General features: G+C 40.2%; 1 protein-coding gene across 3 annotated transcripts in view; it reads right to left on the reverse strand.

Annotated features, from left to right (window-relative positions):
- FYB1 (FYN binding protein 1) overlaps positions 1-25,888 on the reverse strand; it is a 79,681-nt gene that overhangs the window by 36,255 nt on the left and 17,538 nt on the right. For 2 of the 3 annotated variants that reach the window (XM_087715444.1, XM_087715442.1), the window contains exons 2-8: positions 20,714-21,824; positions 9,773-9,950; positions 8,441-8,481; positions 6,176-6,195; positions 5,965-6,005; positions 3,871-3,985; positions 110-266 (exon numbers count right to left, since the gene is read on the reverse strand). In XM_087715444.1, the coding sequence (XP_087571570.1) occupies positions 110-266; positions 3,871-3,985; positions 5,965-6,005; positions 6,176-6,195; positions 8,441-8,481; positions 9,773-9,950; positions 20,714-21,824 (1,663 nt within the window). Of the gene's footprint in view, positions 1-109; positions 267-3,870; positions 3,986-5,964; positions 6,006-6,175; positions 6,196-8,440; positions 8,482-9,772; positions 9,951-20,713; positions 21,952-25,888 lie in introns of those variants that run through there. The other variant, XM_087715443.1, reaches the window with a different exon arrangement.

The following is a 25,888-nucleotide window of genomic DNA, read 5'->3' on the forward strand; positions in this document are numbered from 1 at the left end:
CACCACCCAGAAGCAAATGCAGAGATACAAGAACTATATTCTTGGGAAAATTCAGGTTCTTTAATCACTATGATGGCATGAATTTTCTTAACTTCCACAGTATACCTACATGAGCCTTTTAATCTTCCTAACCATTTTCCTTCTGGATTGTCTGTGACGCGAAGTATTTCAATTAGATCTCCTTGTTTGAATGACAGATCATACTTTCCTCCTTTACAGTCTGTGGAAGCTCGTGCCTGGTGAATAACTTCAATGGGGCCTTCAAGCTACATAAAAGATGAAGATACATAGTTAGGTTTTAATACTTAGGGAGATTGAGAGAAAGGGAAAACCAAATCGTAGCTAACTTTAACCTTAAACTTGTCTACTGTTGACCTCACCCCATTCCTAATCTTATCTTGTACATGAGTGACAAACTAACTAAATAAATATCATATTTTTTGGACTATAAGACTCATCGGTGTATAAGACGCACCAGAATTTCGAAGATGTAAGTAAGAAAAATGTTTTTGTCCTCCCCTGCCCCCAGGAACACTCTGCAGGCTTCAGCAGGGCTGGGGTAAGGCAAAAGCGCCCCAGTTTTTCACCAAAATGGGGTATTTTTCCCTTTCCTCAGCCCTGCTGAATTCTGCAGAAGGCTCCTGGGGGGTGGAGGAAGGCAAAAACACCCCCGTTTTGAAAAATGACCTGTTTTTCACTCATTTTTCACCAAACAGGGGCATTTTTCCTTTCCCCCAGCCCTGCTGAAGCCTGCAAAGTTGGCCAAAATGCCCCTGTTTTTACAAAAAATGTCCCATTTTTCACAAAAATTGGATGTGGGGGCGGGGCTTTGGGAACCAAAAATGGCTGTATTTGGTGTATAAGATCCACCAACATTTCCACGCTATTTTAGGGGGGGAGGGGGAAAATACGGTAAATAATAAAATAAATAATATTAAAAGGTGTGTGTCTTGAGAATGAGACCTCTCCATCCCATAGACTTTATGCCCGCTCCCATTCCTGTAGTAAAGCTGCAAAAAGAAGCTTTAAAGTTCTGCTTTGATAACCTCACTTGGCTGTGTCTTCTGAACCAAGAGTTGTTGTTGTTGTTTCTAACCAGCTGACGGGGAAATTCAAGTGGGAACAAAATCTCCATAGTGTTCTTCCCTCCTTCCTTGGAATGGGGTGCATAAATGGGGTGAAGGAACACTCAGTTCACTTTTGAAAATGCACGAAATGACAAGGATATTGGGTTTTTTTCAGCAAAAATCCCTGACATGCTTACAGAAGTATAAGGTTCTGTTCAGAGGTTGATTTGGAGCACTTCCTAGAATGACTGTGACCATACAGTGTCAAGTATTCCCATGGCCATGCTGGTTTTTTTTCTCTCCAGTAGAATAATAAAGACAAAAGGATCCAGCATTTGATTCAGTGGACTATGACTATTATCTACCTTTTTTTAATTGAATGAGCTGACTTTGTTATTTTTCAAGGGTGCAAATAATGAAGAAACAGTGCTAGTTAAGTTGAACTTAACTATTTAAGTTACTTAAATTAAACTAGTTAAGTTTGATTAGTTAATTAACTTACTGATTAATGTCCGGGAATGACTTGATGGAATCAAAAATCAAAAGAACAAATGCAATGGCAATTTCTGCTAGATAATTTGGATAAGGCCATCAGTTACCCGTGGTACAAAATATTCCATGCTCACCACCAGGTTCTTTAACCCCTTTGAATTGAAATAACTCCATAAATGAAGAACCAACATGCTAAAAAGTCATCTTCATTTCCATAAGTTTTCCTTTGGCTGCCACATATGTTCCAGAAATATTTTCAGAAAATAAAAATAGATTTGGATTTGGATTTGGATTTTATTCAATTTGTAGGCCGCTCTATTCCCCGAAGGGACTCAGGGCGGCTGAACAAAGCCAAGGGAGGGGAAATTACAAAAAGTAAGACAAAGATAATCAGACAATACAAACAGTTTAAAAGCACAACAGACACAGCAGATTCGAGTGGGGCGGGGGACTCAACCCCAGGCTTGCTGGGACAGCCAGGTCTTCACGGCCGTCTGAAAGGCCTGAAGGGTGGAGAGGGTCCAAATCTCCACGGGGAGCCCGTTCCAAAGGGCCGGGGCAGTCACAGAGAAGGCCCTCCTCTGAGTAGTCGCCAGCCGACATTGGCTGGCAGATGGAATACGGAGGAGGCCTAATCTGTGGGATCGAATGGGTCTGTGGGAGGTAATCGGCAGAAGGCGGTCTCTCAAGTACAAAAATAGCTGGGGTTGGAGCCTAGTGCTTTTATGTGGAAAAGGAGCAAATGTAAACGGAGTTAATAGAGAGCATCTTGGAAAGCTTGATCTTATAGTAATTAGAATAATTTTGTGACTGAATCCATCAACCATGGCAACTTTACCAGAAGACAGCCATTTTATGAAAACACACAATGTGATCTCAAAATTCCAGACATTCTCTGTTAGCTGCTTGCATCTTTTGATTGTTTATGGTTTATAATATTGCTCTATCAATATTTGCTGAGCCTTGTGGGCGCAGTGATTAGAATACAGTATTGAAGACTAACTCTACCACAGTCTGGAGTTGGATTCTGACCAGCTCATGGTCGACTCAGCCTTCCATCCTTTCGAGGTTGGTAAAATGAGAACTCAGATTTTGGGGGGACAATATGCTGACCTTGTAAACTGCTCAGGGAGTGATGCAAAACACCATGGAGCGGTATATAAATCTAAATGCTATTGCTATGAATTTGGTTAATTCACTTGATTAAGCAGGCATTAAAATATTAACTTTTGCTGCTAAGTAAAAATACCAAGTGACAATTTTAACAACTTTAAAAACATAGAACATAGAATTATAGGCTGGAAGAGTTCTTGGGGGGGGGGGGAGGTGTCTTCTAATACAACCTCCTGCCCAAGGCAGGAAACATTATACCATCCCAGTTCAATGGTTGTCCAATCTATTTTTGAAAAGCTCCAGTGATGGAGCATCCACAACTCCTGGTAGTAAGCTATTCCATTGATCTATCTGTCTGTCTGTTTGTTTGTCTGTCTATATGTATATGTATATGTATGTTTGTGAATCAGTGGTGGGATACGACTGGTACACCCCGGTACGGGCATACCGGTGCCTGCTGGGAGGACCAGGTACCATTCCGGTACACTGCTCCAGAGGGCCCACCCGCCTTCCTTACCTGTATTTGAGCCAATCAGGGCTTACGTGCACATGCATGCATGGAGCATACGGCACCTGCGCAATGTTCAACTGAGTAGCTGGAGCGTTGCGGAACATTGCGGGTGGTAAGTAAACATGTGCGCACTGTGTGTGTGCTGCGTGCATGCATGTGGTGGACGCCCAGCCCCATTGCAGTGTATCTGGAACCCACCACTGATGTGTATGTAACTATGTGTATGTGTGTGTGTGTATCTATCTGTATCTGTATCTGTATCTGTATCTGTATCTGTATCTGTATCTGTATCTGTATCTGTATCTGTATCTGTATCTGTATCTGTATCTGTATCTGTATCTGTATCTGTATCTGTATCTATCTATCTATCTATCTATCTATCTATCTATCTATCTATCTATCTATCTATCTATCTATCTGCTGGTCTTGTTGTATTCGGGTCTTTTTCCATGTAAGATTGAGATTGTCTTGGCAACGTTTCGGTGAGGTCTCACGCACCACACCAGCCTGAGGATGACAAGTGTGACCTTGCCGAAACGTTGCCAAGACAATCTCAATCTTACACGGGAAAAGACCTGAATACAACAAGATCAGCATACTTACAACCATGAAAATCTACGAAAACACACGCACACATATATGTATATTCTCCAGTTCTTTGCATGATCTTCTTGAAAGAAGTTTTACCTTGAATTTCTTTCTGAGTTCTTGCTCCTTTTTATCCTTCTCCCTTTGTTCTTTCTTTTGATCAGCTTTTTTCTTTTCCTCCTTTTTCTTTTTTTCCTCTTCTTGTGGTGTAAACCTGCACAATAAGGAGACTTAATACGTCATTCAGCTGTGATGATGAATTGCCCCAAAAGATCATTTTTTTTTTTCATTTTGTGGTTTTATTTGAGGTGCAGCTCAAAGTTTTAAGAAAGGGGGAAACTTAGCAAGATCTCTGGAATCAGATGATATGTACCACCCAGGGGTAGGTTCCGGCAGTGTTAATTTGCTCGTGGGCGCGCATGCACAGTGCAATTAAAATTGTTCTCCGCATGCACAGAAGTGAAAAACAAGATGGCAGCCTGGAAAACTGGTTCAGGGGTATGGCAGGCCTAGGTTGCTGCTGGTTCCAGTGACCTAGGCTGCCAAACCACTACCGGTTCAGATGAACCGGTCTGAACCAGTAAGAACCCACCACTGGTACCCCCTCACTTTCCTCAAATCAACATTTTTAAGAGGCATTTCAAAAAACAAAAAATTACCATTAGGGGAAAGAATTTCCCAAAATGTCTGTTAAAATGGGAAGTGTGTGTTTGGGGTGAGGGGATGTTGACTACCAACCTATTAAAGTTAGTAAATCTTGCTACTGCTTACATCTGCTATTTTGATATTCTAAATAGGGGATTTTGTACCAACATTTCTTGTATGCAACCTCACTTTTAGTGGAAAGACCAGCAAATTGAGTAACAATCTGTTTTCTTAATCATCCTGATTGTCAGTCAAATCCAGTATTTTGTAACCAGCCAAATTCCAAGGTCCAACTGCTTTTGGGTTATCCCAAAATATCTTCTGATTATGCTAACAAATTTCAGAAATAAAAATTACCAAGTTCTCCATTTGGCTGTAAAGCTCAGGCTTAGCAAAAAGAAAGGAAGGAAGAATTTTGCAATATTCTATCTAATGTAACTTTACATTAAAAATTGTGTTGATGCTGCTGGCTGCGGCTCTTGTCTGGGCTATCTCGAAGGGCTAACAGACGTAGTATCCAGAAAACCAGAGAAGGTCCCTTTTGAAATACTTCTCAGGATTTCCCCCCATTTGCAAACCAAGTTCCCTCTTATGAGACCATTGCTCAATATGCAAGTCTTCCTTCTATCCCACAAGGTCATTTCTGCATATCATCACACTCCCCCAGTATCTCCCCCTCCCAGTGACATGCAGTCACTAGAGGCAGGGGAGGCGGGGCCTCACCAGTCTCCTGAGGAAAAGGAAACTATTTTTAAAATAATTAAAAAGGTCAAGGTAGTTGCTCCCAGACTCTAAGTCACAGTGACTCTGAGTCTCCTTAGTGCAGTTAGTAGGAGGACGCTAGAGAACTATGGGACTCCTTTGCATAAGGAATTTTTCGCCTTTTAAGAGTCAACCAAGGGTTAAAAAGCAAAAACTTCCGTATGCAAATGAGGGATGTGATTCTCCCGCCTCCTCCGGCAGAGGGCACTTTGTTTAGAGCCTATTTTAAAATGTTTAAGCAGAGTCATCCACGTGGTGACTCTAGCCATTGAACCACGGTGTCCCTTATCTGATCTGACCTTCCCCTACAAAGACTTAAATTCAGATTATGACCAGGAAAAATTAGTCTGCTTGCATAGGACAGATAATCTTTTGGATCGGTTTTCAGATCACCTGGATTTTTAAAAAAAAATAGTGATGCAACCAGAAAATGGACAATGAATAGTCAAATAGGGTGTTTATACTTTTGCCCATTTAATGCATTCTTAATGTAATTCTTTCCAGTCTTTTGTAATTCAAGAAATATTGACATAGCTGAAAGGAAATTGACTTATTCATGGTTAGACCAAAAGCCTCTAAAACGTGCAGGAAAAGAAAAGTCATGGATGATCAGGAAATATTGGACATTGGTAACCAGAATTCATGCCTAGAATGCCTCAATTGGAGCTTTACATTTTCTTTTGGATTTTTTTTTGCAAATAACTTTTGTTATTGTGGCCATGATTTAATAATAGCTGCGATTATTATAATATGAACAAAGGCCCACTTTATATATCTTTTTCATACCTCATCTCATTTATGTCTTCATACGTTTCTCCATCACTGTTCTGATTTTATGAAAAGGGAAAAAAAAGTTTTAGTTTTTTACTGAACATTAAGAATAGTGAAAAGCGTACATATAAAGTTTTAGTTTTTTACTGAAAATTAAGAATAGTGAAAAGTGTGTATACACACACACACACACACACATTTGTAGATTATGAAGGGTAATACTTACGTCATCTGCATTTCCAGTATCTAATAGATAAAAAGGAAAACAATTGAATTACATTATTATGCAGTCTAGCAATCAAAATACTAAGTCATGGGCAGCCCTTGTTAGCTAGTGATGTATGTGGAGGTGCGGGGGGGGGCAGCAGGATGGGAAGGACAGGAATCAGGGTGGGTAGGCATATATAAGCAATGATGTCATGCAAATTCTGTCTGTTTTAACCTGCCTCGAGATGTTCCATACATGGCCAGGAGAGATGGAGTTGTGATACAATTCTATGTCACTATTTTTTATTATACTTCTTATATTCTTTATATAAAGGTAAAAGTAAAGGTTCCCCTCGAACATACGTGCTAGTTGTTCCCAACTCTAGGGGGCAGTGCTCATCTCCGTTTCAAAGTTGAAAAGCTACTGCTGTCCAAAGATGTCTCTGTGGGCATGTGGATGGCATGACTAAACGCTGAAGGTGCACGGAGCGCTTCCCACCTTCCCACCAAAGGTGGTTCCTAATTTTCTACTTGCATTTTTACATGCTTTCAAACTTCTAGGTTGGCAGAAGCTGAGACAAGTAACGGGAGCTCACTCTGTTATGAAGCACTAGGGATTCGAACTGCCAAACTGCCGACCTTTCTGATTGACAAGCTCAGTGTCTTAGCCACTGAGCCATCATGTCCCTGATTCTTTATATATTCCATAACAATTCTCTGAAAGCATCATCTAAATCAAATATTAGCTCATTATATAACATGAACGCTGCAATGGAGTATTATTAATCCTTGTATTAATCCTTGTACTTAATCTGAAAATCCCCTTCATCTTTAATTAGACTATTGTTTATCTTACGGTGACTCTGCATGCTTCAAAAATCCTTTGGAAAATGTGTTTTGGATCTTATAGTGGAAAAGACTAGATTTGGGCAATTTGCATGCTACTCAGTCTGTTCCTGATGCTGTTTATTCAATCTATATGAAAACAGGCTTACTGTATTTTTCGAAGTATAAGATGCACCAAGGTTTTAAAGAGGCAAATTGTTTTTGCACTCTGCGAATCTCCCAAAAATGACCCGTTTTCGCAAAAATGTGCCCTTTTTTTTCCTTCAAAAAAAAAAAAGAGCATGAATAGCCTTTAGGCGGCCGGGGGTGTATGTGCAAAAACAAGCAAAAAATGACCCATTTTTCATGAAAACAGGCCCATTTTTTGTCAAAAAAGGGGCATAGATAGCCTTTAGGAAGCTTAGAGAGTGCTCCTGGGTGCTGGGGGGGGGGCAAAATTGAGCAAAAATAGCCCATTTTTGCTCATTTCTGCCCTCCCCAGCCCCAGGAGCTCTTTGAAAGCCCCCTAAAGGCTATGCATGGCGATTTTGGTGAAGGGGGCGGGGTTTTAGGAGGCAAAAATGCTGTATTCAGTGTATAAGATGCACCCAGATTTTCAGCCCCTGTTTTGAGGGAAAAGGGTGCGTCTTATACTCTGAAAAATATGGTAGCTATGAAAGACCTTGAAGCAGAATATGGACCCTGTAGGTCCTTTTTCATTATCTTTAAATGGACAGGTCATATGCAGGGAAACCAAGGAAAAAGCACACACATCATGGCATTCTAATGATGGGGAAGTGAGTGTATTAAGATATCACATTTTTTGTAACTACATACGGAAATATCGAAGTTGGCTTATAGAGTTTGTATTCTGTAGTGGGCTTCAATAGGCAACATCATTTATTGGCTCAAAATTGGAACTGAGGAACTGCAGGCAAATGCCTGTGATTTATACTCAAGGCCCATAGCGCCTTAACCAATCATAGAACTAGAAAAATCACATCCAAATATAAATGTTATAAATTTTCCCCAAAACAGTTGGAGCAGAGGTGGGTTGCTCCTGATTCGGCCCGGTTTGGCCAAACCAGTAGTGGTGGCAGTGAGAGGCTCTGCCACTCTGCCCAGATGCTTCTGCACATATGCAGAAGTGTTGTGCACATGCATGAGCGTACACACGAGCATGAGCAAACCAGTAGTAAACCGGCTAGCAACCCACCACTGAAAGTTATCTAAAGGTTAGTTTCATCTAAAGGTTACTTTCACTTTAGCACAGTTAACAGTTAGGGTCATGTAAAGTTTAGTTTCGCTTTAGCACAGTTAACACAACTATATACATTCAATACAAAACAGTTTGATTGTCAATACATTTGAATCCAGAGTCCTGACTTATTTCTCAATTGTTATGGATTCCATACATGCTTCTCACTTGTCCTCCGTCCATAATAATAGGTTTTCTTACCAAATTCAATATCATCATAATTTTCTTCATTTTCTTGGCCTCTACAAAACAGCAAAAGGGAATTTGTTAAGAAAAAGAAGAAAACCAACTGAAATATATTTTCTTTTGTGAGTGAAAGTGCATTATGCTTTATAAGAAACCTTTACTGGAAAAGGTTTAGCTAAGATCTCTGCCGTCTCTTTTTATGTTTTTAATCACAGAATGTGGTTCTTTCTTCTAGGAAGGGCTGACATGTTTTTAACATTTGCACTTGCAGTAATTGAACAAGGACTATTTTCCACATTATTTCCATGCTAGAAAAAAAACTATGCTTATTGCATTTTTGCCTGCCATAGTAACCATACTAAAACGAGATCCATCCAGTTCTCAGTCCTATATTTTATACATAAACAGGACAATTTGAAATCAGGAGACTATGAGTTCTGGTTGTGCCTTAGCATAAAAGCCAGCTGGATAACTTTGCACCGGTGACATTCTGTCAGCCAATCCACTTCATAGAGTTGTTGTCATCAGAAAATAGGAGAAAAGATATGTTTGTCACTTTGAGATATTTGCAAAAATAATAAATATGGTAAATCTATCTATCATCTATCTATTATCTATCTATCTATCTATCTATCTATCTATCTATCTATCTATCTATCTATCTATCTATCTATCTATCTATCTATCTATCTACCTACCTACCTACCTACCTACCTACCTACCTACCTACCTACCTATCTAACTATCTATCTATCTATCTATCTATCTATCTATCTATCTATCTATCTATCTATCTATCTATCTATCTATCTATCTATCTATCTATCTATCTATCTATAGTTAGAATAATTAAACAGTGGAACAACTTGCCTCCAAACACTTCCAACATTGGAAGTTTCTAAGAAGATGTTGGATAACCATTTGTGATGTTGGGTTTCCTGCCTGAGCCAAGGTTTGGACTAGAAGACCTCCGATGTCCCTCCCAACTTACTACCTACCTACCTACCTACCTACCTACCTACCTACCTACCTACCTACCTATCATGATGGCTTTTGCACAATCTTCCCCAACATTGCTTTTTATTGTCACAAGAGAATAGTTCATATATAATGTGATTCAACTGAAATATCTTGATTAAGAAATCTGTATGAAACAACCATAATTTTTTTGCTGTACATAGCTTATTGCAGCTGTTTATTGCAGCTCTCTGTGATGAATACCAAAACATGGGCTTCAGTATGAGCATATGGAAAAGTCGTTTCAGTGAAGAGAAATACAGAGATTCATCTCACTTTTTTAAGAAAAAAGAAAATATGGAAGAAGGATTATAATTCACAACTATGTACCTGACATCAGGTCTGGATGGGATTTTCCCCCTTGGGGGGAGTACAGGAGTTTGTGATGGATGGAAACCTGGAGGAGGGGGAGGAGGAGGTGGTGGTGAGGATATATCTGTAGACTGTATGGCATGAATGGGTGGCGGAAGTGGGGGAGGCAAACCCACTGAATTGGATGAACTGGAACCTGGAACAGAAACAAGAAACACTTAACATATATGAAATCATCACAATTCCTTTCCATATTGCTAGGCTAGCTCTGCAGTCTGCGTGGCACATATTTTTATCAAATCCAATGCTGATTAATCCATTATGCTCTTGCATAACTTCTGCTTTGGATAAACTGGCCATATTCTAATAATTACAGTTTACCATGTGCATGTTCATGCCTGCTTTCATTCTTTCCTGTACTCTAGAAAACAAAGAAACTCTGAAAACATTATACATATATCATGCAAAACTGCTCCAGAGATCAGAATGGAAGTATGCTTCCCAGTGGCTTTTGTTTAACAAATGTCTAATCACTCTGTATAACGCTAATGTGAAGTGACAGGAGCATATCCACGTTATAGTTATAGAAACTTTTTTTAAAAAAAATACTGCAAATTGACAATGAAAGAGGAAAAAAAAAGAATACTTCTGAAACCCAGTAAATACTACAGAAATCCAGATAAGAGAGTCTTCCATTCCTAATATTTGGGGAAAAAGTAATCAACAAGCTGAGGGAGATGAACCATTCCGATTCCCACTTTTTACACTATTTTTTTTACAGTATTACACACTGTATTATATCAGGGGTTAGCGATATATCATGTTGACCAACAATAACTATAGCAAAAATAGCAAACAAAATTTAGGGTGACAATGCTGAAATCATACATTTGGCAACCTCATGAGGTTTCTAGCTGGGTTACTAGATTTCTGAATGGGCAAAGGAAAGCACAGACAATGGGAAAAGAGGACAAATGGGGGAAAAGAAGGACACCCTAACTATTGTATTGTCATCTCTGACAAAAATTTAAAGATGTGGAGACTCTAGAAAGAGTACAGAGAAGGGCAACAAAGATGATTAGGGGACTGGAAGCTAAAACATATAAGGAACGGATGCTGGAATTGGGTATGTTTAGTTTAATGAAAAGAAGGACTAGGGGTGACATGATACGGTAGCGATGTTCCAATAACTAAGGAGCTGCCACAAAGAAGAGGGGGTCAACCTATTCTCCAAAGCACCTGAAAGCAGGACAAAAAAAGCAATGAATGGAAACTAATCAAGGAGAGAAGCAACTAGAACCAAGGAGAAATTTCCTGACAGTTAGAACAATTAATCAGTGGAATGACTTGCCACCAGAATTTGTGGATGCTCCAAATTTTTAAGAAGAGATTGGACAACCATTTGTCTGAAATTGTATATAGTTTCCTGCCTGAGTAGGACTTGGCCAAGAAGTCCTTTAAGATCCCTTCCAATTTGTTTTTTTTTATATATTATAGTGAAAAACTACAAAATATATACTTACGTATATGAAATTACTTGTTCCACCATCAGAAAGACTGGTTTTTCAATCATAATATTTTTTTCAACAAATCTTTATTTTCAAATAGCCATAGTAGCGATAATATAGAATTGCTTTTAAATTTCATTATACAAAGGTGTGAGCAATTAGGGGATCTATGGACTAGAATGACCACAGATTTGAAGGGGTTGGATTGAAACCAATTACTGGAATTAAAAAATAAATTTAAAAATGTAAATCTAGGTTTTTCAGCCTGGAAGGACAGGAAGAAGCAGGCAATTTACAAATACACAAATGTTTGAATGAGTATTGTGAAATCAAGCCATAAAAATAAAAGTGATAAACTCATAGCAAGAAACAAATCAATAGCATGGCTGCAGTTACACTATATTGCCAAAAGTATTCGCTCACTTGCCTTTACTCGCATATGAACTTACTGTAAGTGACATCCCATTCCTAATCCATAGGGTTCAATATGACGTTGGTCCACCCTTTGCAGCTATAACAGCTTCAACTCTTCTGGGAAGGCTGTCCACAAGGTTCAGGAGTGTGTTTATGGGAATTTTTGACCATTCTTCCAGAAGCGCATTTGTGAGGTCACACACTGATGTTGGACGAGTTTACGTGGCCTACCACTTTGTGCCTGAGTTGATGTTGTTCCCAAACACTTCCACATTCTTATAATACAGCTGACAGTTGACTGTGGAATATTTAGGAGCGAGGACATTTCACAACTGGATTTGTTGCACAGGTGGCATCCTATCATAGTTCCACGCTGGAATTCACTGACCTCCTGAGAGGGACCAATTCTTTCACAAATGTTTGTAAAAACAGTCTGCATGCCTAGGTACTTGATTTTATACACCTGTGGCCATGGAAGTGATTGGAACACCTGATTCTGATTACTTGGATGGGTGAGCGAATACTTTTGGCAATATAGTGTATAACTGAATATCTGGGATGCAAAATCATCAAAGAAGAACAAAAAAACCAAACAGTCCACCTCCAAAATGAAAATCAGGCAAGAACATAAGATCAACATGCTGAGATCTAGCAAACTAAAATAGATGGGAAAAAAAATAACATAAGAAGACCAAAAATTGCCAATCAAGAAACAGCACCTAGAAAGAAGAAAGATCAAGGAAGCACTTGAAATAGAAATGGTAGAGAAAGAGAGGAAGATTAAGAATTGATCTGTATCATGTGGACATGAACTACATATTTTTTACTTGAAACATCTAACTGGTCTATAGCCACCCATTGCCAAGCAGTTTAACAACATACTGCAAGGAGGTGAAAGTGAAGATTGGTTAACATCTGCCAAAATCTACCTCTTAATGAAGGATACAGCAAAAGTGGCAGCATCAGGCAAGTACACGCCAATTACTGTCTTACCAACAACTTTCTAATTGCTAATTGCTAATTGATACAGTTCAGCAACATCTAGTATCATTGTTGCCCTAAACAACATGCTTAATGATTAATTCAGGGCTGTTCTTAGAACCAGCATGCACCATTTTCAATACAGGTAGTCTTCAATATACAACAACCATTCATTTAGGTACCGTTCAAAGTTACAATGGCAAAGAAAAAGTGACCTATGGACATTTTTCATACTAATGGACTGTTGTAGCATCCCCATGGACACGTGATCAAAATTTGGACACTTGGCAGCTGATTCAAATTTATGATGGTTGCAGTGTCTCGGGGTCATCTTCTGATAAGCAAAGTCAATGGGGAAACCAAATTAACTTAACAACCGTGCTACTGGAGCCGAGGTGGCGCAGTGGTTAAATGCAGCACTGCAGGCTACGTCAGCTGACTGCAGTTCAGCAGTTTGGCTGTTCAAATCCCACTAGCCTCAAGGTTGACTCAGCCTTCCATCCTTCCAAGGTGGGTAAAACGAGGACCCGGATTGTTGTTGGGGGCAATATGCTGACTCTGTAAACCGCTTAGAGAGGGCTGAAAGCCCTATGAACCGGTATATAAGTCTAACTATTGCTATTGCTATTGCTATTGCTACTAACAAGTTGTTTCTCACAACTGCAGTGATTCACTTAACAGCTGCAGCAAGAAAAGTCGTGGGGCAAAATTCGCGGTTTCACTTAGCAACATAAATTTTGGTCCCAATTGTGGTTGTAAGTTAAGGACTACCTGTGGTGGCAATCCATGTAGCTCAGGGTCGAAAACCTGGGATCTTGGTGCTTGCTGAACTTGGTTTGCATATGTTTCAAAATCAGACTGGGTAACTTTGTCAGTGCTTCGATCTAGCGAAATGGAGTTTGCCGGCTTTTTAAGGGGGAAAGCTTGCCCTGTTTTTCTCCTTGTCGTTTCTGTGCCCATTTCTGATCAATCTACTTGGTTTGGCTGGCTGCACTGTTTCAGCATAGATTATTTCCATTTATTGCGTTGGTTAATGCTTATCTCTCTATTGATTGCTTGGGCGTGTGATAAGGGAGAAAGTGCTTCATGCTGTTTGTTTTTAACGTGAGCCTTTGCTTTTTGGAACAGTTTGCAAACTATTCTCTATCTCTGCAGTATGTGTCTACTAATGACAGATCCATCAGAAGTCCAGGCTTACAGGAAATCTGTTTTAAAATTTGGCTTGATCTAAAACTACTACACTTTCCCACTTGAATTTGTGGTTATATTTGTGTTGTTATATTGCTAAGTTAAAGAAATTTCACCATAAATCCCAAGAGCCTGCTGGCATTCATGAGCACTTGCTGCTAATCCTTTGCCTGTTTGTGCTATTTAATAGCTTCCATAGTCCTTGCATTGTAAATTTTAAATAAATCCTCTTTAGTCTTCTGTAGTTGTTGGATCTTTGGGTTGGCTTAAGATGCTTTGGAAGGATTTTGTTTCTGTGTGGGCAACTGTAATATCTTGCAGTTGAAGTAACTTGCTGCGGTTTGAGATAACTTTAATATGTAGATAAGCAAAAACCAAACATAATTGACGGGAACAATCTTAAGATAATAGTACATAGTCAAACTAAGCCAAGGAAGTCCATCAGAAATAGGCATACAAACTAGAGACAAACCTGATTGAGACATCAGTTACACAAGGTAGCACAAATTGCCACACATAAAAAAGGCAGCAAACACGCTCTTTTAAATCAAAGCATTAAATATATTGCTTCACTTACAAATATAAAAGCAAGTTTGTCAAATACAAGTTCCCGACAGGAACCATTTCCTCCTCTCCCTCACTTAAGACACAGTATCAAAAGTGCAAGTGAAAGTATTTTTTTCTGAAATCCAACTTTCAGCTCTAGTAAGCTCTAAGCAAGTATACGTAGGTAGAGTGTTATCTAAGGTCAACCTCTGTGCATTATTCTAATTCTGCTTTTGCCTCTACTCTTCTTAATTCCAACATTAAGAAAAGGATTACAGACATTAGTGGCAAGATTTTATCCTTCTCTGGATCAGTCCGGTAACTCATAGTTGGCCTTGATCTGCTTGGTGCTTGTGACAAGTAAAACCTTTGACCTTCTTTCCCGTCATTTTCAATTTCCTGAGATGAACAAATAAGAAACTGTGCTAAGCCTTTCCCCCTTCAGCACTCTTCCTTGGACTAGATCCTTTGGACCTCTCAAATGCTTTGGATCACTGCTGAACACTGCCTAAACATGCATTTTAGGATCACTAGCCAATTTTTCTTTGAAATGAAACCAACATCCATCTTCAACAGCCACTGGAACAATCTAAATCCAAGTTAGCCATTTTAACTGCCAGGCAACACCTCACTTTTCAAGTTTTCTCCTTTCCACCAGTGGTGGGATTCAAATTTTTTTACTACTGGTTCTGTGGGCGTGGCATGGCTTGGTGAGTGTGGCTTGGTGGGTGTGGGAGGGGAAGGAATTCTGTAAAATCCCCATTCCCTCCCCACCCTGCTAACCTGCTTTCCAGTCTGTTCTCCTGTGCATTGCAACACAAGAAGACCCAGTTGATCTGCTGGGACTCAGGACGCAGATGAGGGCACAGCCAGTATTTGCTGGTTTTCCAAACTACTCAAAATTTCTGCTACCGGTTCACCGGAACTAGTCAGAACTGGCTGAATACCACCTCTGCTTCCCACAGTCTTCCTTGCGCTTCAAACCTTCCTCCTTTGTTACTTGATATTTGCTTTCTTTCGCTTATGAGAACAATTTCCTTTCAGACATTCATACCTACAGTACTTTCAGCTCCTTAGAGCAAGGATATTTAACAAACATTTGACAAGTTGGTTATTTTACAAGATGCCATACTTGTTTCCACATCATACTTTTCTTTTGTTTCTTTTAATATTTCCAAATAGCTTCCATAACAAGGGTCACTTCCTACTTTATCGCATTGGCAAATGATTGCTTTAAGCTAAGTTTCTTTTATCTTGGCTATGATAACATACAGAGTCCCATGGTTTGCTGATAGTACATCACATCATCAGAGGTTTTTCTTTTGATCTGAACTACTGAGTAACTCCTGCGAGTCCCTTGGACTGCAAGGCAATCCAACTGGTCAGTCCTAAAGGAGATCAACCCTGACTGCTCTTTAGAAGGCCAGATCCTGAAGATGAAACTCAAATACTTTGGCCACCTAATGAGAAGGAAGGACTCACTGGAGAAGAGCCTAATGCTGAGAATAATTGAAGGCAAAAGAAGACAGGGATGACAGAGAATGAGGTGGCTAGATGGAGTCACTGAAGCAATAGGCATGAGCTTAAATGGACTCCAGGGTATGGCAGAAGACAGGAAGGCCTGGAGGAATGTTGTCCATGGGGTTGCAATGGGTCGGACATAACTTCGCAACTAACAACTACTGAGTGAGAAACAATGCATAGTGTGCCTCTAATATTTATTATAAGTGTGTTTTTGAGTGTGCAAATATTTTAAATTATCCTATTCTTAGAATCTCTCTTAGACATTTTGAAAGAAAAAGCAAGGTCAAATGATCTGTTATGGAGTTCATTCATGATTCTTCTAATGTGATCAATTGTAATGGAGGTGGAAGGGGATATGTTTGAATAATGCTGTTTAAATATCTTGGAAGGATATCCAATTATCTGCAAAAATGAAGGTTCCCAACATTAATTTTAAATTCAACCAATACACTATCCAGAATGGCTGGCATTTCATAAGGTCACAAAATATTTGTTAGATTTATTTCCAATTTTTTCTTCAGGAGGCAATGTATAAGGGATCTTATTTAATTGCTCAACTCTCTGTGGTAGGTTGGGCTGAGAGGTTAGTTAGTAAATTTCCATGGTGGACAAATGAACTTGAATCTGGACTTTTCCAGTTCAGTTCTAAACATTTGCAACATTTAATGGCACATGTAGCCTGAGAAAGTTGTCAACCTTTAAGTAAATGGGGTAGATGCATTTTCCTTGAATCTGCGTAATCCTTTAAGGCCCCTAAGACAATGGCTATCATTATATGATGTGGCAATGAATTTCATATCTTTCTGTGTATGAGTGTATTAAAAATTTCCAAATGGTGCAAAGATGAAGAACACCCATGCACAAATATACTTAATATGCAACCTGAACTGATAAGGACCTGGCTACAGATATTCACCTGTTGAACATGTAAGAATTAGACTACTATGCATTGACTTGTAATGCACAGGTACCGTATAGCTGGTACCTTGCTCAACATTAGTAACTGTGAAAGGGATCTTGGAGTCCTAGTGGACAACCATTTAAATATGAGCCAACAGTGTGCAGCAGCTGCCAAAAAAGCACAGTTCTAGGCTGCATAAACAGAGGAATAGAATCGAGATCATGTGAAGTGTTAATACCACTTTATAATGCCTTGGTAAGGCCACACTTGGAATACTGCATTCAGTTTTGGTCACCACGATGTAGAAAAGATGTGGAGACTCTAGAAAGAGTGCAGAGAAGAGCAACAAAGATGATTAAGGGACTGAAGACTAAAACATATGAAGAACAGTTGCAGGAACTGGGTATGTCTAGTTTAATGAAAAGAAGGACTAGGGGAGACATGATAGCAGTGTTCCAATATCTCAGGGGTTGCCACAAAGAAGACGGAGTCAAACTATTCTCCAAGGCATCTGAGGGTAGAACAAGAAGCAATGGGTGGAAACTAATCAAGGAGCGAAGCAACTTAGAACTGAGGAGAAATTTCCTGACAGTTAGAACAATTAATCAGTGGAACAGCTTGGCTCCAGAAGTTGTGAATGCCCCAACACTAGAAGTCTTTAAGAAGATTTTGGATAGCCATTTGTCTGAAACGGTATAGGGTTTCCTGCCTAGAAGACCTCCAAGGTCACTTCCAATTCTGCTATTGTATTGTATTGTATTGTAATTGGTATACTGTATTATTTTAACTCTGCTTTTAAACTGCCTTTTGCAAATAATAGGTTTTCCTTCATAGTAAACTTCTTTGACAATCTTCTTGGCTGTAAAAAATGAGATCTAAATCCAATAAATTACTAACAGTACAGGTAGTCCTCGATTTACAAAAGTTCATTTAGTGACCTTCAGAGTTAGTAAGGCACTGGAAAATGTGACTTATGGCCATTTTCACACTTATGACTGTTGTAGTATCCCCAAGGTCCTGTGATCAATACTCAGATGCTTGGCAACTGATTCATATTTATGATGGTTGCAGTGTCCCAGAGTCATGTGATTACCTCTTGCAAGCTTCTGATGAAGTCAATAGGGCAGCTAGTTTCACTTAATTATTGTGTTACTTGACAACTGCAGTGATTCACTTAACAACTGTGGCAAGAAAGGTTGTAAAATGGGGCAAAACTCAACAAATGTCTCACTTGAAACATATTTGGGTTCAAATTGTGGCTGTAAGCTGAGGACTACCTGTATGGTCAATCAATGCTATCCAATTAAAAATAATTTTATCAAGCAGAAATGTTAAAAATATAGACGAAACAGGACAACAGAAAAGTAAAATGCTATCCGAATGGAATAAAAAAAAAATAGCTTTCATAAGAGTTTTCATAGCACCAGGATTAAATTAAATGTGAGCACAAAATATGCTGTCACATTTTTATGATTATAAGCTCAAAAATAGCAACAAGGAACAAGCTTTATTGCTCATATCATTTTCTTGCAGCGTGTTATCCTGGAATAGTGTTTGAGTACCTTTGTGTGGAGGTGAGGTTAAGACTCCTTCCCTCCTACTAAAGGCAGGTACTAACAGTTGCAGCTATTGCTATTTTCATAATTCCCTAAGACTGGAATGTTATAAACACATATTTCTCATGCTACTTGTTTAAACTCTTGGTGGACTTCCAATTTTAGAAATTTTATAGCAAAACCATAATAAAAACCATAGCATAAACTAAAAAATAAAAATAAAGAATAAAGAAAGAAAAGATGATGTTTGAATAAATATTTAGAGGATAGACCATTTTTTTACTAACTGAAGATCATGCTACATTAAAGGTGTGAAATCTACCCATTAATTACATATTTTACAGCGATATAGTGTATATCATTGTATAGTGCATATAGTCATGTGCTTTTTTTAAGATGGTACCACGGCCCGTGTGGGTTCCTACTGCCTTTGGTTCCGGTTCACTTCACCTGCGTGTACAGTTCATTGTAAATTGTTCGGCACATGCGCAAAGACCATGAAAAACTAATAAAAAACATGCTGGCAATGGCAGTGGAGACTGGGAACCTGTTTGTGGGCGTGGCCAGCCTGGGTTGCTGCTGGTTCTGCAACCCAGGCCAAATTACCACTATTGGTTCTCCCAAACTGGTGCAAACTGGTAGAAACCCACCTCTGTACCACGGGCAAGACTATGCAAACTCTTCTGACACCCTTTCCGCCAAATCCTTTTTCTCCCTCGATAGTCCTGTCAGTAACTCTAAACTGTTTTGGTATAAAAAAAAACCAATTGTGATGTAACATTTAAGATGTAGAACTGGGACTGGGAAAAACAAAACTGAGTCTTTACACAGCCATTGTTCACTGGGTAACCTTAGGCCTGGGTCTCTCTCTCACACACAGTGTGAATGTGAAGGTAAAATAAGGGGATTCTCCAATGTGTGTTGCCTTACGCTTGCAAAGGAAATATAATTTCTACCTGTCAGTCTGTATGTATAATTTCTAGAGATCATGGGTTTCATAAATCTAAAACTCCAAATTAGGAAAAAGCAGATCCAGAAAGATATATCTCCTTCTCTCAGCTGCTAAGAAACCCTAATGGGATAACCGTAGCCTCTTCTTACACCTTGTTTCTATGCTTATTTTGGTTGTTCAGTTGCTAAGTTGTGTCAGACTCTTCACAACACCATGGGCCATAGCCTATATTTTTTTCCACACATCCCTAAAATAGAGGCAGAAGTAAACATAATATTGCATCATATAAAATGTATCCCTTTTGTACAGATGGAGTTTCTACCTGTGCTTGAGAATAGAGATTATCTCAATACATATGGAATATTACTGTTGAAGCAGTAAGCCAGTACAACAATGTTGTGACATCCACAATGTGTGGGATAGGGGAGAGAAGGAAATGTTTAGCAATGTTGTGGTCACATTGTTGTTCCTCCAAGTTACCCTCTTAGATCACTTTGTATGAAGCATACTAAAAAGCAGAGGCATCACCCTGCCAACAAAAGTGTGTATAGTCAAGGCTATGGTTTTCCCAGGTGCAATGTATGGTTTTGAAAGTTAGACCATAAGGAAGGCTGAGCACCAAAGAATTGAACTCTGGTGCTGGAGAAGACTCCTGTGAGTCCCTCAGACTGTAAGGCAATCAAACTGGTCAGTCCTAGAGGAGATCAACCCTGGCTGCTCTTTAGAAGGCCAGAGCCTGAAGATGAAACTCAAAATACTTTGGCCACCTAATGAGAAGAAAGGACTCACTGGAGAAGAGCCTAATGCTGGGAAAGACTGAGGGCAAAAGAAGAAGGGGATGACAGAGAATGAGGTGGCTGGATGGAGTCACTGAAGCAGTTGGCATGACCTTAAATGGACTCTGGGGGATGGTAGAGGACAGGAAGGCCTGGAGGAAGGTTGTCCATGGTGTTGCGATGGGTCAGACATGACTTTGCAACTAACAACAACAATGAAATAGAGCTCAAAAAGCAAGAAAATGAGCAGAAGGATTTTCATGGGGAGGAAAGATAAATAAAAGAGGGACTTGAGAGAAAACAATAGCTGATGAGGAACATTAAGGACTATACATCTTCTTGGACCTTCTCAAAACTCTGTCATACATCTGGAACATGTCCACACTTCAGTACAAGTTGAAACAGAATCCCAGCAGCATCTAATAGCAAATAATAATTACCCCAACCACATGCCTTCAAATATTTAAGGCTGCAAATCCTGAAGATGTACAGGAAGATGTGAAGATTCACATTTAAATTGAATAACCATAGGACCATCTCGCAAATAATCTTTAAGCACAGAAAATCTTTTGCCAACTATAAAATCAACCATAAATCCAGACACATTACTTACCTTCCCCATGACTTTTCCTGAATTTTTCCAGGTCAACTGTCGGAGGCCTGCTAGGCTTGTTTGGGGCTGGTCCCAATGTAATTGTTGAAGGTAGTGTTTTTCGTCTGGGCAAATTCTTGTCTTTGTCTTTCTCTTCTTTTCCAGTATTATTGGCCCAAGGTCCTGCCTTAACTGTTTGAGATGAATTGGCCAATTTAGCAGCAATGGTACCAGAAGCAGATCCAAAATCTTCTTGTCTGTTTTGTAGGAAAATATTCTTGATGGGTTTTGGTTTTGCCTCTTCATTCAGCTGCCCAGCAGGTTTAGGGGGGATTTGAGGCAGGTTGTTCTCGTTGTTGACATGTTTCAAAGGTGGGAAAGGGCTGATGGGCTTGGCTTCGTTTCGGCTCTTGTCCTGTGGAGGGGTCGGATGGGGTCGGATGGAACCAACTTTCGACTTCAGGCCGCTGGAACTTGGTGACACCTGATTGAAACAAGCACTTTTGTTGGAAACTTCTTCCCCTTGGCTGAAACTTTGATTTGGTTTTTGCTTAACAGGTGGCTTTGGAAAAGGAGGCTTGGCGTTTTCCTGTGCAGCACTGTTGAATTTTTCTTTAACTCCAGCGACCGTGGGAAAGACAGGCTTTGCTTCACTCCCTCGGGGTTCAGGTTTGAACAATCTCTGTTCTAAAGGCTTTGGTTCACTCTTCTGAGGAGGAGAGCCAAGTAGCTTCTTCTCAGGAATCCGTGGGAACACTGGCTTGGTTTCGTCTCTTAGTCCTTCAGAAATCTTGGGAACCAAAGGCTTTGGATAGGTAGTCTTCTCATTAGCTTCTCGGCTAGCAGCCTCGGCTAGCATCTTCACTTTGCTTTGCAAAGGTGGTGTTTTAAAATCCTTGCCCGATGCATCGTGAAGAGGTTTTGCGCCTGGAGGCAATTTAAGTGATCCAGGCTTGTGCAAGCTGTTGGGTTTGGGAGGCAGACCCGCGTTTTCAAGCTGGGCAAACTTCTCAAAGGCAGCTTTTTTAGCCATCGGAGGGTACCCCCCAGTTCTGACCTGATGGCAACGAACGTCCTCAGCTGCGTTGTTATTAAACTTCGCCATGATGGACTTCACATTTCCCTTGCCATCCTGCAAAGGAGAAAGAAAGCAGAGTCAGAAAAGTCCCTTCTGCAGCAGCGTTCACAAAACGCTGCAGCCAATTTGAAGACTTTCCTGGTTTGAGGCTTCTGATCGCTGGTTAGAGATAACCCAGCGCTTAGCTTCCTGTATGGCTAACAATGCTAAACTTTTTGCTTCACACTTGTGGTGTGGAGAGGATTTCAAGACGTTGATTGCAGACAAGTGTCGCTTTGCTGACTAGATCTTTCCTTGCCTTGCCTACCATAATCTCTCTCTCTTCCTGTTATATTTGCGGAACACACTATTGATGTTCAAGTTCTGAAACGTATGCACCACTGTTTAGACTGAAGCCAAGACATTTTATGTATTTTTCCAAGACTTGCATTGTTTAGTAAGAAAATAATAAACTAAATCTCAGGTCTGCTTTGACCAAAATGTAACCTCCCCCCTCAAAAAGCTCCAAAATTTCAGCCTTCCAAGGAGGAAGCAGAAGGAAGGCACCCTCAGTGGTTCCCTTAATCTAAAATAAATACTACCATGTTTCCCTGGAAATAAGACAGGGTGTTATTTTCTTTTGACCCTCAAAATAAGCACCTGGCCTTATTTTCAAGGAGGTATTATTATTTTTGAGATACAGGAGGCGGCGAGTGTGGTCACCTCACGGCTGCTGTTGTGTTGCAATATTTTTGGGGAGGGCTTATTTTCAGGGGAGGGCTTATTTTAGCACATGCACTCAAAAGCCCGATTGGACTTATTATCCGGGGAGGTCTTATTTTTGTGGGGAAGAGGATATACACAATAGCAAATTAATTCTTTTTTCATGCTGCCTCAGCTGTCCTTTGTTTTATGGAAGGGCCCTCTCGACAGTAAAATTGCTAATGGTAGGAATCCAATATATTAGCATGACCTAAACATGTCACAATAAGCAATAAAGACATGGCTGGTGCAGTTTTCTGGTGGCTCAGAGACACATATAGTACGATGGCTGACATAAAATGCGCACATCAGAGGTGGGTTCCTGCCGGTTCGGACCAGTTCTGCCGAGTAGGTAGTAATTCGGCCTGCCCCCCCCCCCAACTGGTTCTCTCGGCAATGCCATAGGCGCCGCCATCTTGGTTTTTTTTAGTACTGCGCATGGGCGCATAGCACACATCAAGTGCAATAGCAGCAGCCGGAACCACCCCTGGCCCACATGCATATTTTGTAGCCTTTTCTCCTGGAAACGTTTTGCCTAACGGTATATAGAAATTATAATTTACCACAAATGAGAAGTTGTGCTACAACTTCCCAAAGGGAAAGCAGTTCTGCATTCATTGCTGTCTGTCATTGGTGGTAAAGGGATTGGAGTTTGAGCTACTTGATTCCTGGGACGACTTTGGAGTCTTTTTTCTTTCTTCCTTTGTCTTATGATTGAGATCATCCATATTTCTGAAGGAAGTTTGCACCCACCCCTCTCCTAGAATAATGAAATATTTTAGAAAATATTAAAAAGGCAGAATATTATATTTCCCTGGATGAGAAATGGAGAAACATGTTTTTAGGCAGGAAACAGACTACTCTTAATAGCCCCCCCATCCTCAATAGCCCACAGAAGATGCCCACACTTAAGAGATAAAGAGATAGCTAGATCTATTCATAGGCAAATTCCCTCACCCAAGATCCAACAAGGGTAGGATTAGCTCTCTGCCCATCTCATCACATGACACCTGGAAAGATTACATCACCCCGCAAGGCTCAACCAAGCCTGGACAGTCTACAGACTTGCCCCTGCATGGCCCCATGGGAGTCTGACAACCAATCAGAATACAAGCTCAAATTCAAAAGCCCAGAGAGGGTATAAAACCCAGGGACTCTCAGCATCTCTTCCCCCCTTTTTTCTTTCTTCACCCAACATTTACTTTTTTTTTACTTTTGCCTTTATTTGTATGCCGCCCTTTTCCCTAAGGGGACTCAGGGCGGCTCACAATTCAAAAGGGAGGGGGGAAACAACAAACAGTAAACAATACAGCATATTAAAAGAGAAAAAACGCAACAATCACACCATTCGAGTGGGGCTATAATCTTAACCCCAGGCCAGCCGGGACAGCCAGATCTTTACAGCAGCGCGGAAGGATTGGAGGGTGGTGAACATCTTCAAGGCATGGGATCCTGTCCATTATTAAAACCACATTTCCAAATAGCCACCATGTTTCCAGTATCCTTTTCCCCACTTGGAACTGAACCCAGATGGACATTTCTTCCAAATTTTGTTTACACCAGGAATTGAGAGACAGGTTCGTGTGTGGGTAAGGTAGCAGGCTAGAAATCAGGAGAAACTTGCCCAAAAAACGACAGGGACCTGAGCTGGCACTCTCCAAGAATCAGACACTGTTGAACATAAGGGGGGGGAACGAAGGTGTGTGTTTGTGTGAGAGAGAGGGGGGGGAAGTAAAGGAGAGGTGATATATCACCACCTTCAAAATTTACAGAATTTCTATATAAAAAGAACCTTAGTGAAAACAGAACTCAGTGTTCTGCCCTTACATTACACCACCTCATATACTTTTGGATACAGTATTTGCTTCCTGGATCACTCTTATAATAATATAATTTGCAACAACATGCCATGCTGGAAATTGTTTGCTAAAATAGAATCCACAAAGATTTTGTAACACAACATAAAGGTGTCTTTGGGATCTGGCTGGAACTACTGGAATATTTACAAAATATATAATACTGTCCAACTCATAATAACTCATAACAACTGACCTAAGCATAATACACAAAATTGTCTGCTACAATGTCCTACCGATAAACGGCTACTTCAGCTTCAACCTCAATAATACACAGGCAAACAATTGATACAAACTCAAGGTAAACCACTCCAAACTCTATTGCAGAAAATACGGCTTCAGCAACAGTGTGGTCAACGCCTGGAATGCTCTACCTGACTTCGTTGTTACATCCTCAAACCCCCACAGCTTCAACCTCAAACTGTCTACTGTGAACCTCACCCCTTTCCTAAGAGGTCCGTAAAGGGGGTGTACATAAGCGCACCAGCGTGCCTAACATCCCTGTCCTAATGTCCCCATTTATTTGTACTCATTTCTCTGTCCATGTCCATGTTTATACTTATACCTCTTATTTTGTACATGTTTGACAAACTAAATAAAATAAAATAAATAAAATAAACTCTACACTGTTACAGATTCCTAATATCTGCTCTAAGACCTAAACCCCATGGCTGACTGAAAAATAATATGCCATGTACCTTTAAAAGTGCAGGTTGTTCTTCACAGACTTTCCACTTCCTTTACTACTATCTCTTCCCCTACTATGCCACATTGTTTTTGCTGATGTAGTTGAGTTAGGCTTGAAATAGCTTCCACTTGCATATTTACTCCTCATTTCAGTAAGCCGTTTGTGGTCTACTAAAAACCTCTACAGCTGAACTGCTTCACAGGATGAGTTATAATTGAAAAAAATCTTCCTAAGTCCTCCTCTTCGGGAACTATCTAAATGTAAATATTAGCTGTGATTGTAGGGGCATTCCAGGCATATGGGAAGCTGACCAAAGAGCTGTGGTGTAAGATCTGGAAGAGTAGATCTGGGTTTCTCCCTGTAGGAAGTTAGCACCCACCCTTCTCCTAGAAAAATGAAATATTTTAGGAAATATTAAAAAGGCAGAATATTATTTTTCCCTGGATGACAAAATAGAGAAACGTGTTTTTAGGCAGGAAACAGACTCACTCTCAATATCCCCCCACCCTTTGTCAATGGGCCATTAAAGCCTGAGCCAGTCTATTCTACATCATAAAGATCTACCTCCTTCAGGCAGAACCATTTCATTGCCCTTCATTGCACCACCCACCAGGTTTCAAGAGCCAAGGTGGCGCAGTGGTTAAATGCAGCACTGCAGGCTACTGCTAGATCAGCAGGTCAGCGGTTCAAATCTCACCGGCTCAGGGTTGACTCAGCCTTCCATCCTTCCGAGGTGGGTAAAATGAGAACCCAGATTGTTGGGGGCAATATGCTGACTCTCTGTAAACCGCTTAGAGAGGCCTGAAAGGCCTATGAAGCGGTATATAAGTCTA

Source organism: Thamnophis sirtalis, unplaced genomic scaffold, assembly GCF_051295495.1.
Source record: "Thamnophis sirtalis isolate CommonGarterSnake01/CBP01778 unplaced genomic scaffold, rThaSir2_p1.2 scaffold_5, whole genome shotgun sequence".
Lineage (NCBI taxonomy): Eukaryota > Metazoa > Chordata > Lepidosauria > Squamata > Natricidae > Thamnophis > Thamnophis sirtalis.